The 18,735-nt window shown below is 48.4% G+C and overlaps 1 protein-coding gene across 3 annotated transcripts in view; it reads left to right on the top strand.

Annotated features, from left to right (window-relative positions):
• The window catches only part of Spsb4 (splA/ryanodine receptor domain and SOCS box containing 4), a 74,568-nt gene that overhangs the window by 8,825 nt on the left and 47,008 nt on the right, over positions 1 to 18,735 (top strand). For all 3 annotated transcript variants that reach the window (XM_052717595.1, XM_052717603.1, XM_052717612.1), the window contains exon 2: positions 11,385 to 12,231. In XM_052717595.1, coding sequence (XP_052573555.1) covers positions 11,538 to 12,231 — 694 coding nt within the window. In that variant the 5' untranslated portion in view covers positions 11,385 to 11,537. The remainder of the gene's footprint in view (positions 1 to 11,384; positions 12,232 to 18,735) is intronic.

Here is an 18,735-nt window from a genome sequence, read left to right as displayed (position 1 = left end):
CTCTGCCATCTTTCAGCTGTGTCGTTTTGACTGGGCAGCATCCCTCACCACTTCAGTTTCCTAGACTAATTATTATAGGTACATAAGGTGTCTTCTAATGAACTGTAAAAGTGCCAGGTTGCAGCTCTCTTGCCTCCCAGCTTCCACCGTTGGCCAGTCTGTATAGACTCACAGATGTGTCCTGGGACCGTGTTGGGTCCAGGAATTACATCCCCCTATTCAGGCCCCGTGCTTCCCACACAAAAATCCGTGTTATCTTTTACAGTGTGGTTGGGGCTCAAGGGCTGGGTAAAATCAACAGGAAGAGTGGGAGGACAAAAGCAAGCTGGCTTCTAAAATTGCCCTGGGATATCTACTTTGCTGCACTCGGGCCCATCTTTTTTTTTTTTTTTTTTTTTTTTTTTTGGTTTTTCGAGACAGGGTTTCTCTGTGTTGCGTTGCTCCTTTTCTGGATCTTGCTCTTTAGACCAGGCTGGCCTCAAACTCACAAAGATCCTCTTGCCTCTGCCTCCCAAATGCTGGGATTAAAGGCATGCGCCACCACCACCCGGCTCGGGCCCATCTTTTATCCCATTCTCCCTCCTCGAACTCTTCCCTCCACAATAATATTCCTTGTCCGTTAGATTCCGTCTGTCTCTTCCATTCCAGTGCACTCTTTTCCTCATAGTGTTCTGTAAGATGTGTACATTTTTTTTTCAGTGCTGTGACAGAATACTTGACAAGGAACATGAGGGAGAGTTTATTGGAGGTTCTAGTTCAGGGGCCACAGTGCAGCATGGTGGTGAAGAGTAGGCTGCAGGAGTGGGGAGGGGCTGGTTACTCTGCATCAGCTGCCAGGAAGTAGAGACTTGGGGAAATATCAAGGAAAGAGCAGGAAGATGCCAAATCCTATCGCTCCAGGCCCAGCCCCTGGAACTCATGCTGAAATCATCTGGGCTCCAAAGAGCTTAGGCAGCCCAGCCCTCCAGGTCTGCCACCTTCAACACACACAGCCTCTCTCCTAGGCCAGATCTACTCTATACCTGCAGCTTTCCTCAGCAGATGTCCCATAATTCTGACATCTCTAACATCCTGGGTTCTCCAGGGCAGCATAGATTTTTTACCTTCGAAGCTTCATAGTGGTGGACTCCCAGGGCCTTCTTTCGGGAACTCTGACCCTCCCATGCGTTGCCTGGTTTCAGTGACTCTCTGGAACCATAGAGCAAGCCTCTGTGATCTTCAATGCCTGGTTCAGTACCTCGTGAACCAAATAATACTGCCAACTTGAGATGTAGCCTGGTCACCTTGGTCACAGCTGAAACGGCCTCTGTAATGCCTTGTGAGATCTGGAACTGCTTTCCTAGGAAGTAAACGGCCTCTGTAATGCCTTGTGAGATCTGGAACTGCTTTCCTAGGAAGTTGTCTGGATCAGGGAATCCCTTTAGATGCCTTCTTTGTTCAGGTTCTCTCCTTTCAATTCAAGTTGGGGTGTTTGATGAGGGGGGGTCTTGTCTGCATAGATCTTTCCTATTGTCCTAGTATAGAGCAGGGGATTTCTCTCTAATGGGGTGAACCTCATTCACGATCACAGCCTCCCCTTCTGCATCTGCCTGGTAAGCAACTTCCAACCTCCTCATTGTCTTAGTTTCTTCTCAATTGCAGTAACCAAACACCGTGACTAAAGGGAAGCACTTAGCTGGCAGTGGTGGCACACGCCTTTAATCTCAGCACTTGGGAGGCAGGGTCAGGTGGATCTCAGTGAGTTTGAGGCCAGCCTGGGCTACAAAGCAAGTTCCAGGACAACCAGGATAGAGAAACCCTGTCTCGAAAAAACAAAAACAAAAAAAAACAAAAAAAAAAAAAAGAAAAGAAAAGAAAAAAAGAAAGAAAGCATTTAATTTGGGCGCGAACTGTTCCTGAAAGTTGGTTCATTATGACAGGAAGCATGGCAACAGGCAGGCAGGCATGGCAATGGAGCAGTAGATGAGAGCTGACCTCTGATCTATAAGCAGCAGGCCGAAAGGGGGAGAGGAAGAGACTGGGAATGACATGGATTTTTGAAACCTCAGAGCCAGCCCCCAGTGACATACTTCCTCCAACAAGACCACACCTCTAATCCTTCCCAAACAGTTCCAACAATTGGGGGTTGGGAGGGTGGGCAAAGCATTCCAATATATGGGCCTATGGGAGCTGTTCTCATTCAATCTACCATACTCACTCACTTACTAGCCAGATGGCACATTTGAAAACCACTTTTCTGCTCCATAGATGCTAACTTTCACTACAGACCTGGATAAGACTGGTTAGTTAGTAGTGATGGTTCCACAGCCCGAGTGTTACCTCCCCTCAGAGTTTCCTCTGCCCAACGCATTAGTTGGTTACTTTAAAATCAGCCTCACTCAAGTTCTCCGGACAGGGGCATAGCGAAGCCATGTTCTTTGCTAGAATAACACACATGTGACTTCTAACCCAGATCTCAATAGGATCCTTGTTCTGCCCTGACACCTTAGGAGCTGGGCCTCCACGGCCCACATTTCTCTCAGGATTCTGGCCTTTCAAACTCCCACCAGAATACTTTGCTAAGTTCTGCTTATAGTGTTCTGAAGTGGTTTTTTTTTTTTTGGTAACCCAGCCTTCCAAACTTTTCTATTTTTCTCCTTCAGACAAATCCCAAAATTTGTCTGATTTATCACACGGCCAGATTTGTCACAGCAGTGGCCTCACTTCTCACTGCCAATGTCCTGGATTAGTTCCGCTTTGTCGTTGTGTGGCAAAACACTTAACAAGAATCAACTTAAGGGAGGAAAAGTTCAATTTGGCTTACAGTTCATAAGGATACAGTCTGTCACACAGGAGAAGGCAGGAACAGGAAGCCAGCGGGTCACATGGCATCTGTAGTTGGGAAGCAGAGTGGATAGGCAGTGGAATCGGGCTGTAAAACCTCAAAACTCACCTCCCGAGACATTTTCTCCAAAGGGTTCTGTCTCCTAAAGATTCTACACACTTCCCAAATAGGGCTGCCTGGGACTCAAGTGTTCACGCACACACACAGGAATGGGGGACATTTCACATCCAAGCCACAGCAGGTAGGTTGATCATTTAGTTAAATCTGTCTTCTGTTTGCTTTTCCTCATTATTTTACTGTTGAAACAAATGTATAAAATGTTGTGCACAATTGAGAATATAGCTAAATACATGGGGAAAGGGAAATTGCTAGATTAGGTACATTTGCCATTTTGAAAGATGGAGTTAATTTACCACGCACTGAGTTGACCACAATGCATTCAGTTCTGTGATGTACAGGCTGTCAGCTTTTCTACACCTCCTGCAAGGAGCCATTCATCTTCTGGATCTTAATAATCTGATACATAAAGGAAATGGCTTTCCACTGCAGTCAAAAGTTGTTTCTTGCTGGGCAGTGGTGGTACAGGCCTTTAATCTCAGTACTTGGGAGGCAGAGGCAGGCGGGTCTCAGTGAGTTTGAGGCCAGCTTGGTCTACAAATCGAGTTCCTGGACAGCCAAGACTGTCACACAGAGAAGTCCTGTCTCAAAAAACAACACAACAACAACAACAATAATGAAATGCATCTAAATGTGTTAGGTTAGGAGTTGATAAGGTAAGTGGTAAAGTTTGGTTAGTGTACAGTTTTGGTATTCCTCAAATTGAGAAACCGATTTAAGATTTAATTACAAGTGTTACTTTCTGAATAAGTTTAGACTTATAGAAAAACTAAACCAACACTTACCTGGCTGCATGAGGCCCTGGTTCAGTCTTCAGCATGAGAGGAGAGGAGAGAGAAAGCGGTGTGGGGGAGGGGAGGATTAAACAGAGAGGTTTCATTCACTGCCGCCACAGACATAGTCATCCTTCTTTACAGATAGTTCTTACACGGGTATTACAGAGTCGTCACAATCAACGAACCGATATTGCTGCATTATTGTTATCCAAATGATTGTTTGTTTTGCCTACAGTCCTTTTTTTGGTTCCAGTATTCCAACAGGGAACCCATCCTTTGTTTGGTCCTTATGTCCCCTTGGGCTCCTCTTTGCTTGTCACCAACTCTCGACCTTTTCTTGTTTTCAATGACCTTGACAGTTTGGAGGAGTGCTGGCTGGTTGGGCATCTTGGGTCCCCTGCCCCACCTACTGGAATTTGTTCCGTTATCTTTACGATTAGAATGTGCTTCTGTGCTGGGGGAGAAGGAAGCACAGAGAAAGTGCCACTTCCTTATGCACACTGAGGGCAATATGACGGGCTTGTGTAAGAGGTAATAATTGCTACTAGAAATCACAGTGTGATTAAACTGGATTAGTTATTGGTTTACTTTTAGTTTTGTGACATCTATCCCTCTCTCCACAAAAAAGAACTAGCTCTTGGGTTTTCTCTTAACCCTGTTATTTTTCTACCTAATTCTGGTGCGGGGTCCGGTGAGATGGCTCACCCAGAAGGTGGAGGTCCATGCCACCAAACCTGATGACCTGAGTTCAATCCCAGGACCAAGTCGTGGAAGGAGAGAACTGATTCCCTTAAGCTCTCCTCTGATCCCCACATTCTCACCTTGGCGAGCATGCCCCTCACCCCAAAATAAATGAAAAACTGTAAAAAAAAAAAATTGTTACTGTTAGCACATTATCTATGGCTTCTTCTTCCTTGTGTCAGAGACATCCCACAGATTTAATAGACGGATTTTTGTTACTTTCTTGATACCATACATTTGTATATGAAATGTTAAAGTCTGAATTGTTTAAAGAAAATCTAAAAAATGCTCAGTGACCGGATTTTGTGATATCCCCCACCTCACCCCTGTTACCAGATACTGTCATATTCACTTTCTGAAGCTTTATTTGTGGCCTAATATGCAGGAAAAGTTTTTTAATAATTTATTTATTGCATGTGCATTCATGCTTTGCCTGTACGTATGTCTTTGTGAAAGTGTCAGACCCCTGAAACTGGAATTATAGGCAGTTATGAGCTGCCAAGCAGGAAAAGGTTTTAGTGGTTCCCTGAACACCTGAAAGAACGTGCATTCTTTGCTTTTGAGACACAGAACACAAATCCACACATCAACTAGATCTAGCGTATGACGCAGGCTTTGCCTTTTCGTTGTCTATATTACATTTGGTCAACTGACCACTCGTTAGCTGGAAGATGGGAATTAAAATCACCTGCCCTCAAGTCCCTCTAGCTTTGCTCTGAATTATGGGCTCCATCTGACGTGTTTGATCTTTAGCTGTGGATCATATTCCTTCATTACTGCAAGACATTCTCCTTTGCTTCATTTAAAACTTCTGCTTTGAAATCCACTTTACTTGCCTCGTGCTGAGGCTATTCTAGGTATGGACTTCCCATAGCTGGCAGTGTGTCTGTCCTTCCACTGTTTCTGGCTCTGACTCACTTTGTTTTGGGATGGCTCTCCTGTGTTGTCTGTGGCAGGGGATTTTGTCTGGTTCCTGGTTTTAGTCTTTGCCTTTGAGTAGATTGTTATGGCTGTTCGTTGACATGGCTACTACTTTGGTCTTAGTTTTTACTATCACGTCTTATGTCTTTATGTCTTCTTGCTTCAATAGCTTTTTAAAACAAAACCCTCCGGGGTACAGTCTGTTTTACTTTGTGCCGCCTCCCTTCTGACAGTTTAGAAGGTTTGTGCTTTATTGTTAGTTGGGGAAGTTATCTTTAGAATAACTATGTAGAATGAATTTAATCTTTTGTTTAGACTGCCTGCCTTCTAAAATGAGTAACTGCAAAGATTGTTTACCGATTCGATCACAGTTTCTAGCTGCTTTACGGCAGCTGCTTGAGATGACGGCTTCTCTTGAGTTGCCTTTTTTTTCCTTTTTTTTCTTCTTTGTTCCTCTGATAGGATCTTAGCATTTTTAAATGACATGGCTTCTCTTGAGTTGCCTTTTTTTCCTGTTTTTTCTTCTTTGTTTCTCTGATAGGATCTTAGCATTTTTAAATGACATGACTTTTCTTGAGTTGCCTTTTTTTCCTCCTTTGTTTCTCTGATAGGATCTTAACATTTTTAAATGGCATTTACTCATTTTGTGTTTGTGGGGTAGGGGAAGGGTGTGAGTGTCACATTGTTCACGCAGAGGTCAGAGAACAACTTGGGAATTGGTTCTCTTCCATCTACCTTGGGTCTTGGGATCAAACTCAGGTCTTCACACTTGGCGACAAGCACCCTACTGGCTGAGCTGCCCTCCGATAGCTCCTTCACTTCGTCCAGGTATGGTTCTCGCTGATCGAGGCGCGCTGTCCTGGATTAGGATTTTGCAGACGGTATGTGCAGAAGAAGTGCTGGAAATTACAAAAAGGGCGCAGGATTGCTGGTTCAAGGGGTGATGATTTCTTTTGGAAGTTGCTTCTTTTCAGTCAGCAGAGACCTGTAGCTATGAGCTTCTCTCCTCCCTGCCCTGCCTCCCCTCTGCTGCCTGTGAAGAAGGCAGGTTGTGGTTTCCTCTGTTAGCCTGCCTTCCCATTCCCTCAGAGGCCAAAGGCAGCTCCTGACACCAGACTGCACATCCTGTGCCCAACGCTCTTGACTTAGACCATTGGATTCTTCCTTCAGGAATCCCAGCCGCTGGTCTGCTCTGCAGGCTTTCCCACAGCCCTGACCTGCAAGGTGCCTTCTCGAGGTGTTTTGGACCAGCTTTGATCTTGGCTGCTCCGGGCCGCCTCTGACTGTGTTTGGCAGCCTTTCCCTCCTAAGCTGGGGTTTGGGTTACAAATGTGTCCGGTTTTGCTGAAGAGGACCTTTGCATTTCTAGTTCTGTTTCTCCTTGATTTTGGGTGATTTCAGATAAGAACACGAGTAGTTTTATTCTGCCGCCTTTAAACTATGGAGTGTTGGGAATTTTTGTGATCGAGTATTCTCTCAGACCAAACATTACCCAGAACGTTTCCAAATAGAGTTGATAGCAGTTGCAGCGGAGGCCTGACAACAGAAAGAGAGGAACATGGGGGCCGAGACTAAAAGCAGAGGGTTAAAAAAGAAATCCAAAACATGTGTGTCTATGCTGAGTGGCACGGGGGTCCTTCCTTCCCTTCTGCCCTTTCGTTGGGGTATGCTTCTGTCTGGGTGGGGTGTTAGACGTTCCTGTCTGTGTCAAAACACCTGAGAAAACAGCCTAAAGGGAGAAGGATTTGTTTTGGCTCACAGTGCCAGAGTTTCAGTTCCTTGTGGCAGATCTGATGGCAGAGGCCAGGAGCACACAGGGAATGCCTGTACAAGTACTGGAGGTGCACCTGTCCACCCTCCTAGGCACTTCTCAGTCCAGTTAAGTTGACACTCAAGATTATCGTGGGTGGAGATGGCTCAGGTTTAGGTAAAGTGTTTGCCGTACAAATGAAGGACCCGAGCGTGATCCCCAGAAGCTATGTACAAAAGCCAGGCATGGTGGTTTGTACATATAATTCCAGCCCTGGGGAAGTGGAAAAGGTGAGGATCCCTGGGATTTGTTGGTCAGCCAGCTTAACCTATTCAGTGACTTCCAGGCCAACGAGAGACCCTTATTTAAAAAATAAGGCAGATGGCACCTGAAAAATACATTCAGGGTTGCCTTCTGGGTTACTTACACACATATGTGCATATGCACGCGCATACACACATGCACCTGTACCTACAAACACACACACACACACACAGGTGTGTGCACATACACTCAAGAAAAAGAACTAACTATCACAAGTTCACCTCTTATCAATTAACATGCCAGCTACAACGTTTCACCTCTGGCTCCCGAAAGGCCCAATTCTGTCTCATAATGTCCTAAAGTGCATTTAGTCGCTCTTGTGTATCCCCAAAGTCTCAACAGTTGCAACATTGTTCAAGTCCAGATTATCCTCTGAACCCCCATGCACACATTCAGCCGTGGGCCCCTGCAAAATCAAAAACAAGTCACATGCTTCCAAGATACGATACCACAGACTAAACATCCCCATTTCAATAGACAGCGCTGGGGAACAGGAAGGACAGAACCGAAACAAGACTGAAACTTCAGAGGGAAAATGTGGGGTATGAGGCGTCATAATGTCAGCTCTGGAAGGCCCCAGCACCCTTGGTCCTATGACCAGGTCATTTGTAGATCACCTGGCCTCTCTGTTGGCTGTCTCTGCTCAGTGCCCGCTGCCTTCTTCAGCAGACATCCCACCTTCCTGCCATCTCTGGCTTCTTCACCTTCACAGTTTCATGCATCCCCCTCTTGGAAGGTTCACTTGACTTTTCTGGGACTCCCTTGCCTGCAGGGATTCCACATCTGTCATAGGCTGTCTAGCCACCTAGGCCTTCCTTTGTAATTTAGGTTTAAGCCTCCATGATCCAGTAGTTCTTGCATTCTGCATGCCTGCAAAACCAGCATGGCGGATAATGCTGGATTTGCCACCTCCTCAAGCAATAGCCAGAGCATCTTGGGTCATGACTGAAGTGGCCTGAGTGCCTTAATGATTGAAAACAGAGACTATTTCCTAGGTACCTGGTGCAGGCAGGGTATCCTGGAGTTCTCTTCTTGGGGCAGAGTCTTTCAAATAAGTGAAAACCTTCACACTCTTGAGCCAATTCCCCAGATGCTCTCAAGGCATCTTTCTAGTTGTCCTGATGCCCTTCTTTAATGGTACTAACCCAGTGTTTCTCAATCTGTGGGTCGCAATGCCTTTCCCACAGGGGTCTTATATCAGATATCCTGCATATTAGTTATTTACTTTTGTTGTTACTCCGTAACAGTAGCAAGATTACAGTTATGAAGTAGCAATGGAAATAGTTTTATGTTTTTTGGGGGGGAGGTCACCACAACATGACAAACTGTTTTAAAGGGTTGCAGCATTAGGAAGGTTGAGAACGGCTGCTCTGATCTCTTTAGAGGCCACACTGCTGGGGGTTCTGTATTTGTTACTTTTCTCGTTGCTATGGAAACCCGGAAGGAAGCACCTTAAGGGAAGGGTTTGTTACAGCTTGATACAGTTGGTCATGACGGAGAAGGCTGGACGGCAGGACTGTGGGGCAGATCACACCCATGCTGAGAGATGAGCAAGAGAAGAATGCTGGCTCAGCTCACCTTTTTGTTCAGGCCAGGGCCCCAGCTTATGGGATGGTGCTGCCCACATTTGAGAGTGAGTCTTCCTACTCCAAGCCAGCCCAGAAGCTCCCCCACAGCACGAGCAGAGGTTGGTCTCTTAGGTGGCCCTGGGTCCTGCCAAGTTGACAGTCAGTAGTACCCATCCCAGTATCCTTTTAAGGGTTAGGATCTTCTCGCTGTGTATTTTGCTCCCAGACCTCACTGTGAATCTGGTCGAAGAGCCAAACTTAGTCATATCCTGAACACAGGGCTGCTCTGAGACTCCCTCCCCCAAATTCATTCATTCTTCACCTTTGAATTCAGCCTCTGTGAAGTCTCAGGACATGGGCAAAATGTGCACAGCTTCTTTGCCAGAGAGTAACACAGATGGTCTTGGTTCAGTTCCCAGGAGACATTGTTCTGCCTGGAACTGGATGAGATGCCTTTACTGTTCATTGGCATTCCTCTCAGCACCCTGGTGTCCTAAGGTCCCAGAATCACCCATTAAGCTGTGCTTATAGCATTCTAGGATATCTCTGGCTGGCTTCTGCAAACTCTTCTGAATTCTCCCGACAAATTAGTTCCGTGCGTTTCTGTACCACATCTCAGCATCAGTTTTCTGCGTTTGTCATCCTTTGTGCTCTGACAAAATGCCCGAGGGAATGACTTAAAGAAGAAAGGCTTTTAGGGGCTGGAGAGTTGGCTCAGTGGTTAAGCCTACTGACTGCTCTTCCAGAGGATCTGGGTTCAATTCCCAGCACCCACGTGGCAGCTCACAACTATGTGTAGCTCCAGTTCCAGGGGACCTGAGACCCTCACGCAGATATACAAGCAGGCAAAATACCAATGGAGATAAAATAAAAATAGAAAAAAAAAAAGAAGAAAGGATGTATTTTCCTTGCAATTGCAGAGGTTTCTGATTAACATGGAGAAAAGGGCGTGGCCCAGCACAGCAGCTCACTTCGTGGTGATGGCGGCCAGGAAGGTTGAGAGAACATGCTACAGTGGGCAGCTTTCTCTTTTCCTCCCTTTATTCCATCTGAATCGCCAGCCTATGGAATGGTGCTGCCCACATTTAGGGTGGGCATTCCACCCTCGGTTAACTCTTTCTGGAAATGTCCTGGTTCAGATATACCCAGAGGCGAGCTTTACTAATCTCCTGGGTGCTTCTTGAGTTGACAGTGAGGACTGGCCATTAGGAAGTCACAGATAGGCAAGACAGAGCGTGGCAGCATCCTGTCTTCTTGTCTGTCTTGGGGAAGTCGTCCTGAGCCAAGCTGCTCTCAGGCTAGGGAAGAAGAAGAAGAAGACACACCCCTGTCCTCTGCCAGCTGTGGGAGTCAGGTGGGGCAAAGCTCAACCTTCCTCTTCCCACATTTAGGGCCATCTAAGCACCCCAAGACCCCAGGAGCCTGAGTGACCTTACTGTGGCCAGTCCTTCCTCCTCCTGGAAAACCACCGTCTTGCGTTAAGGCATACTGACTGGGATTAATGTTGTCAATGATGTTTCTATACCCAGGGAAAACACTGGTGTATCCAAGAGAAATAATCCCCTGTGGGATGCCTGGAGGCAAGAGGACACCTGCCTCCAGAGTCCCAGATCTGAGTTTTATCGTATCATCTTTTAGATTCTCATACCACCTGGAGGGAGGTGTTTCATCCCATCTTACAGAGGAGGAAAGTGGAGTCCAGGAGAGGCTTCCGATAGAGAGGGATTTGTATCAGCGTTGTCCGGCTCCACAGTTTGGACCGACCAGCTCTCTTTTCCTCTTTCTCTGCCATTTCTTTTCCTGTGGTGACAGCACACCGTCCTCAAATAGTTGCTGGAATCCTTGTCCCTGGGTGACCCTGCTGGACACTTGCTCTGTGTCTTGCTTCCCAAACCTGGTTACATTTTAAGATGTTTTTTTTAAAGCTCCAGACAACTGGAGCTCCAAACCCATGAGCCACATGCTAAGTGTGTATGGCCCCATGTCTCAGCACTCCAATGTCTTGGGGTTCAGTTGTTATTGCGACAGTGATTTCCAGCGGTTGCTCTGGTGCCCAGAACAGACTCTGAGAGCAAAGGACCTTGGTTTGACGGTTGGCTCAGTCACTTATTACCTGTGAGACTGGCTAATCACTGACCTCTTTAAGATTTAGATGAACGAGAAACCTTAATCATTGAGGGCAGTGTATGCCATATCTCATATACTTGGAAAGTACCAGATATGAAGTATCATTAATTATTATGCACATTAATTATGCGGTAGGGCCTTGCAAAGGGTCCTACCAAGGCCTGGGTATAAATGAAGGGATGAGTAGCTGAGTGTTGATGCTTCTGTCTTAACCTGTGCCCTTTGCTTCCTTCCAGGAGCTTGGGCCCCTGCCACAGCCCAGCAGAGGCTGTGGAGATCAACCATCAGGAAGCCTGGTTCTCAGCCTCGGGGTCCATCCCTGGCTGCGGGGAGTGGAGGCTCCGGCGAGGTAGCAGTGGCCCGCAGCGGTCCCCTCCCCATAGTGAGCCATGGGTCAGAAACTCTCTGGGAGCCTCAAGTCCGTGGAGGTGCGAGAACCAACGCTTCGGCCGGCCAAGCGGGAGCTTCGAGGCTCAGAGCCTGGGCGGCCAGGGCGGCTAGACCAGCTGCTGGACATGCCTGCGGCAGGCCTGGCTGTGCAACTGAGACATGCGTGGAACCCCGAGGACCGCTCTCTCAACGTCTTCGTCAAGGACGACGACCGCCTCACCTTCCACCGCCACCCGGTGGCCCAGAGCACGGATGGCATCCGTGGCAAGGTGGGCCATGCCCGGGGCCTGCATGCATGGCAGATCCACTGGCCGGCTAGGCAGCGGGGCACCCATGCTGTGGTGGGCGTGGCCACAGCCCGTGCGCCTTTGCACTCTGTGGGTTACACCGCACTGGTGGGCAGCGACTCTGAGTCGTGGGGCTGGGACTTGGGCCGCAGCCGCCTCTACCACGACGGCAAGAACCGGCCTGGGGTGGCATACCCTGCTTTCCTGGGACCGGATGAGGCCTTCGCTCTGCCAGATTCCTTATTGGTCGTGCTGGACATGGACGAGGGCACACTTAGCTTCATCGTGGATGGCCAGTACCTGGGTGTGGCCTTCCGTGGCCTCAAGGGCAAGAAACTGTACCCGGTGGTGAGTGCCGTGTGGGGCCACTGCGAAGTCACCATGCGCTACATCAATGGCCTTGACCGTAAGTGTGCTGGCCTAGGTGGCAAGGGGTAGAGGCTTCCTTCCCGCCCCAGGAGAGTTGGGGAGAGGGGAAGCAGAGCAGGTAGAGCAGCAGTTGGGGAATCCTGCAGTTTTCAGCAGTGGTCAGGACGTGGTTTTGAATTCTGTCTTCGCTGAAGTCTTGGCAGCTTAGAGGCTGTGCCTCAATTTTCCCATCTGCAATTGGCACGATGGACATAATCTAACTCAGGGCACTCAAGAGGGTCACATGGCCGTACTCCAACTCAGGGCACTTCAGAGGGTCCTGTAGGATCGATCATATTCAGAACAGTCAATGCATTTGATAAAGCCTGTGAGTGCTAAAGAGATTTATGAAATGACCAACCTGGTCACAGCTGGAGAGCATCTCACCACTGCCCAGTTCCTGGGTGGGAATCCAGCTATTAAACAAGTAGTAGTGTTAGCAACTGTCATTTATTGACACCTACTGTATGCAGATCCGAACACCCAAATCCCAGTTCCTTCTGGCAGCTGTCAAAGGAGGTAAACTACCCTCACCTCCAGCTGGCTATAGCCATGTGGACACGAAGCCCTGGACTATGGGATTTTGCCATTTTTCCAGACAACCAGAAATCTAGATACTGTGAACTGTCCCAGCAACTGCTAAAGACTGTGTGGTTGAAGTGAAACTCCTCTGTGGGCTGCTGGGTTTTATCCCAGCAACATGAAGTCCTCCTTTACTCAAAATGCATAACCTATGAGGCGGTTTAAAAGTCACAGTAATGCCGGGTGGTGGTGGCAGCACATGCCTTTAATCCCAGTACTCGGGAGGCAGAGGCAGGGGAAGGAAGGGTAGCCTCCAGGAAGGGCACACATGGCTACTTGGCCCATCTTGAATCCCAGCACTTGGTTGGGCTTGCTCACACATACCAGCTATTGTGATTTAAACATGAATGTCCCCCATAGGCTCATGTTTGAATTCTCGCCCCCTTCAGGAAGTGGAGCCTTAGGGGAGGAAGTTGATCATGGAGGGTGGGAGAGGATGGATCTTGAGTTTTTAGAGCCTGGCTCCACTTTATGTCAGCTCTCTGCTACCTGGCTGCAGATGTCACGTGACCAGCTGCCTCCTACTCCTGGTGTTTGTTATACTTTCCTTGTCATGGGGACCTTATACCTTCTTAAGCCTAAGCCAGGACGAGCTCGCCCTTAAGTCCCTCCTTGTCAGGTGTTAGGTCATAGCAGTGAGAAAAGTGTCTTACGGACCAGTCCACCAGCACCCATCTGTAGACTTCCTCCCACACCCCTACCAAAACTTACAGAAGTGAGTGCTCGCAGCCCCGATTCCCGGGTTCATTTTAAATGAGAGATATAATTGCCAGCCAGTGTGGCTGATTCCAGACCCCTTTTTCTGTTTTGAAAGACAGAGAAAACAAAAACAAACAAACAAAAACCTTGAAGCATAGAACTCCAGAACCATAAACAGCCCCCCCACCCCCGCCCATGAGCATGCGCACACGCGTGCCGCCGCCCACCCAGGTATGCTGGCCTCTGAGACCAACCATTTTCCCATGTTCACCCTCTTCAGTTGAGAGCCCAAGAGTAACACTCCAGAAAAGGAACCACAGGCAAGGCCTGACACGTGTGTCTGCTTGAGCAGAATGAGAGCTGACCGTTCAAGGGTGGCAGGCCAACACAAAAGTGGCCGGACCTCCCAGCTCTGGGATAATTGGCAACATTTTCACTGGGATTTGTTTCTGTGCTTGTTGGACTAAGATTAATGATGGAATGATGCTCTAGTTTTTGTCTAACTGTAAAACCCTGGAGCAGATGAGTCAGTCTGCTCTGAGCAGGGTGGCCGTCATGGTGCCTTATAGAAAGTGTCTGGAATCCTCTTAGATAGACATGGTGAGGCAAACCCAAGGGATGGGAAATAATGGCATTAGTCCAATGGGACGTTTACCGCTGGAATTAATTTGGGCTTGCACCAAAGCTCTGGAGGGTGTGTCCTGTACCTCTGTACATCCCCAGTTCAGTGCTTCTGTTTCTAGTGAGTCACTCTCATCCCCTAGGACCCACTTTACTCATCTGCAAAATGGGACATGGGATCCCTTTCTTAGTCTGAGTGTTGACATCAATGGTAGCCAGGATCAAATGTCTGAAATCGACAGCAGGGGGAGCTGTGAAAGCCTGAAAAAGAATATTTCCTTTTGGTTATTGACCACTCCGGTCTATTGCTTGGTCTTCAACAGCAAAATGAAGGCACTGACATGTCCCTGTGGCTCTCTTGTGGCTGTTAGAATCAGGGATCTCCTGCACTGCTGAAGGAGGCTGGGTGGGAAAGGCAGCCGTGTTTGATGCATTTTGACCTCATGGGTCCTTTGGATGCTGTCATTGTCCTCTCCAGTGGCTGGGGTTCTTCAGCTTGGCAGAATCAGGAACAAGATTCAGGAGGTGGAGGAGAGTATGGGGTAGGGGGTGTGATGGTGAAGTAGGGTGTCATGATGCAAGCCTGTAGCAGCTCCTGGTTGATGACCAGGTAAGTTTGCCTGGCATTGTGCTAGCCTGTTCTCCAGACAAGAGTAGCCTCCTCTACCTTGGGTAGAGGTATGATGGCAGAGAGGGATGCTCAAGCCCTGACTATGTGGTAGCCCGGGCTACAGTGGGGTCCCAGAGCTGGGGGGTGATTAGGAAAGAGCTATGTTGTGTATGTGGAGGGTGACCTGGACTGAATTCCACCACAAATTCCCAGGGAGGGAAATAGTTTGGCCCCAGAGTCCCTGGGTTGGGAAGGTGGCCCAACATGAAGATCCGTGGGTTGAATTCTGAGCCTTTGTTGATTGTAGACATGGTAACCTGTCTAGGGTTGGGGGATTGGAATGAAAGTATAGTTTGTAATAAAAGGGCTGTCCCGGCTGGGCGGTGGTGGCGCACGCCTTTAATCCCAGCACTCAGGAGGCAGAGCCAGGCGGATCTCTGTGAGTTTGGGGCCAGCTTGGGCTACCAAGTGAGTTCCAGGAGAGGCACAAAGCTACACAGAGAAACCCTGTCTCAAAAAACCAAAAAAAAAAAAAAAAAAAAAAAAAAGGGCTGTCCCTTGGGGTTACTTCCCTGAAAGACCTCCTTCCTCAAAGCCTCAGTGTCCCCTCTCCAGCTTGGGGCGACCAGGCACACCAGCACCAAGCAGACACCTAGTACTTGGAGCCCACTGCTGCAATTAGCCAGCGGAGCTGAAAGAGGTTCCGGGGGTCATGAATGGAATGCAAAGAATGGCCTTTGTAAAGCATTTTCCGCTAATGCAATGGAAGTTGTTAATGGATAACTCTTTTTCAATTTATGATTTTTATGACTGTAAAAGCAAGCCCTAAAAGGTCTTACCACACTGAACTCTGAAGCACGTGTTTGACGGGACAAGAGCTCCTGGCAATGCAATTTCCTCTTGCAAATGCACGATGCCCTGGAACCTCTCGTGGATAGAATTGTTCTTTTGCTATGCTGTGGAATGATACGGTTTAGCATCTGGGAGTTTACTGCAAAGACCTGAAGGATGCTCAAAGCTCTGCAACTGAGAGAGCTGAAAAGTGTGTAGCTGAGATGTATGCAGACCAAGCCAGGCACGTGACTAGGCTGTCTCAGTTGTTTAGAGCCAACCTAGTCATAGCAATAGTAACACTAGCTAGAAGTATCTCATGCTGCTGGGCTCTCTTCTAAGCCCTTTACAAAACTGATCATTGAAATACTCTTTAAGCTAATATAGGGATGGTCATCTTTCATTCACCCTGAAGGAACTGATGTGCAGTGAGCTTGAACAAGTTGCTCAAAATCACACAACTCATAGCTGAGGAACCTGGATTCAGGCTGAGGCGAATGGTGTGAGATGCTTGTGGGGGCCCTAGCAGGTAAGGCAGGGGGAAACACCTCAGGAGAGTCGGCTCCGCCTGACTGTGGCCCTTTGTGGAGAACTCAGCTGAGCCCCTGCCATACTGTCTCTTGCTTTCTCTCCTTCTGTTGCTTCCTCCCCTGCCCACAGAGAGCTCTGCAGAGTGCACTGCAAAGCTAGGCTGGATGCAGAGGATGGCCCTGCTGCTGCCTGGAATCAGGTGTGCATCATCACCGAGCAGATGGTATCACGGAAGATGCCCCATCTGCTCTGACACTCACCTCTGGGGTGGCCTGGTCTTGTCTGGAATTGCTCCCCGGCCTGAAGGCTCCTCTTTCTACATGCTGGTGGCTGAGTGCTAACAGAAGGGCATTGTCTTGGAGTTCCTTAATGATGAATGGGGCATGAGTGACAGCAGGTGGGAGAAAGGAGCCCCCATGGAGGCCAACAGCCTCGGGGCCTCAACAGCTTTGATACAGGGGGACTGATGGTTCTGTTTGTCAGAGGAACCCATGGGCTATACTGTAGGCTAAACATTTTACTGGGGTGTTTGGTTTGTACTGTTTTGGGGGTGTTCTGCACAGACGGCCCCTTGGTGCTTAAGACTGACTTTTGGATAGAGAGTGGAAGCCCAGGTATGGTATCCTGAGACTAGCTGGCTGTGAAGGCCCGTCCACTTGAGCCAAGCAGAAGAAGCTATATTTCCAGATGTCATTCCTAGATGGTTTAATCGATCTGCCAACAAGTATTTATTGGTGCAACCGTGCAGCAGAGGAGGCTGGCAGCCAGCCAAAGCTTCGGCTATTGATGGGGACCAGAGAGGTTTTCCACGGGATGACTGCAAGGACACCCTCCCCTTGTCCGACTGCATTCGTGCTCTGTGCTGAGCCCACCGCCTTCCCTGCTCAACGCTCATGAGTCTGGCGTGGGCAGCGAGGTCCTCCCAGCTTCCCTGATGATGGGATGTGGCTCCTCCACCAAGGTCCATGTCTGACCTCCCCATCTTCTCTCAGTTGTCATTCCAGCTCACTGCCAACCAGAGAGACCCTGTCTCTGCACCATCAGTGAGTATCCCCGGACCCCACTCAGAGGGTTTGCCCTTTTTGCTTAAGTAACGGAGAAGTACTCAGGCAGGGATGATGGCCAGGGAGACATTCGTGGGAAGAGTCAAGACTTAATGCATCTGTGTTTCCTTTGAATAGGTAAAGGTGTGGGTTGGGTAACAGCCGTCAACAGTACACACAGTTGTGTACTGAAGCATCATCCCCACCACGTTCTCTAGTCCCAGCCCCCTCTCATCCTTACCACCAGCCACCATCAGCAGTCTCTTGTGTAGCCTTCCAGAAATATTTACAACAGGGAATTTTTAGATCATACTGTAAGCAGAGCTCTGCATCACGGTTCCCTCCCCCATCTTAATGGATCTTGGCAATTATTTAAGTATCAGTTATGGTAGAATGGCCTCATTTCTTATTAACAGTTGCATGTATTTTCATAGTATGGCTGTCTCATGATTTAATTATTCAGATCCCTATTTTTGTACAACCAGGCAATTTCCTCTAAGAATAAACTTTTAATCTTAATTTGAATTCCACGTATTCCCCCTTCCCGCTACTTAACATTCTCAAGGCACAGTTTACCCATCTGTGCAGTGGGATACTTGGAAGATCATGCCAAGTGCTGTAGAAGTGATGTAAAAGTGAAGTCTGGCCCAGCATTTAGGTGGCCCACTGCAAGTGTACCCATGGAAACTGTCATCACACGTTTGCATTTCCCATCATTCCGAGGAGCTCACCTCAGGCAGCCAGTGAGCACTGTGGATGATTTCGTTTCTAGTTGTCAGTACAGTAGAGTTACATGGCTCTGATGCCAAGAAGGCTGTAGACACCTTATTGCGCTGAGAATTTTTTCAGCTGTCCAATCCAGCCAATCCGAATGTAGGGTGTACACCAGCGCCATAAGAACCTGGCGTCCTTGCCTGCACGGAGTAGACCATGGTATACATGTTTCATGGTGCTGCTGCTGCTGAATGGAGATGCCTCTGAAATCTGCTGCATCTACTTTAGCGTCTGTCCATCCCTCCACATAGCACCTCGTGGACAAGTGCACAGGGTGCTGCATCTCAGTCTTCACAGCTACCTCTTGTGTAGCACCCATGCCCAGATGGCATAGTAGGTGTGCTGTGTATACACACGAATGTACTGGCCTCTCACTACCTGAATAGCTTTTCTTTTTTTCTCCACAGCAGGGACTGAGTCACAACTGGCCTGCGATCACGCCCGCCCACCCTCTTGCAATCTGACCCCTGTGACCCATCCCCACTCCTCATTGTGTGCTTTGCGGGGCACATCTGTCTCCACAAACAGACCAGCTGCAGCTGGTGTGATAGGCCAGGCAGTTCCATTCAGGACCTTGGCATTCAGGAACCGGCCCCCTACCTTTTATTCGCCACAAAAGGAACAGATTTTTCAGCTGAGAAAGAGCCTTACTCAGCTGCCACAGCCCCTGCTTTGAAGGAATTTCCACATTTAATAGTCACGAACAGTCTCACACAGCCCTGCCTTCACCAAGGGCTTGGACATGTAGATGCCAGTCTCTGGAATTGGGAGTGGGCGGGACTGGTGTCACACTAAGTGTCACTCTGGGCCA

Source organism: Peromyscus californicus, unplaced genomic scaffold (genome assembly GCF_007827085.1).
Source record: "Peromyscus californicus insignis strain IS unplaced genomic scaffold, ASM782708v3 Scaffold_11__1_contigs__length_118956290, whole genome shotgun sequence".
NCBI classification, from domain to species: domain Eukaryota; kingdom Metazoa; phylum Chordata; class Mammalia; order Rodentia; family Cricetidae; genus Peromyscus; species Peromyscus californicus.
The sequence above is the reverse complement of the archived record's forward strand: the minus strand, read 5'-3'. Positions and strand labels throughout refer to the sequence as shown.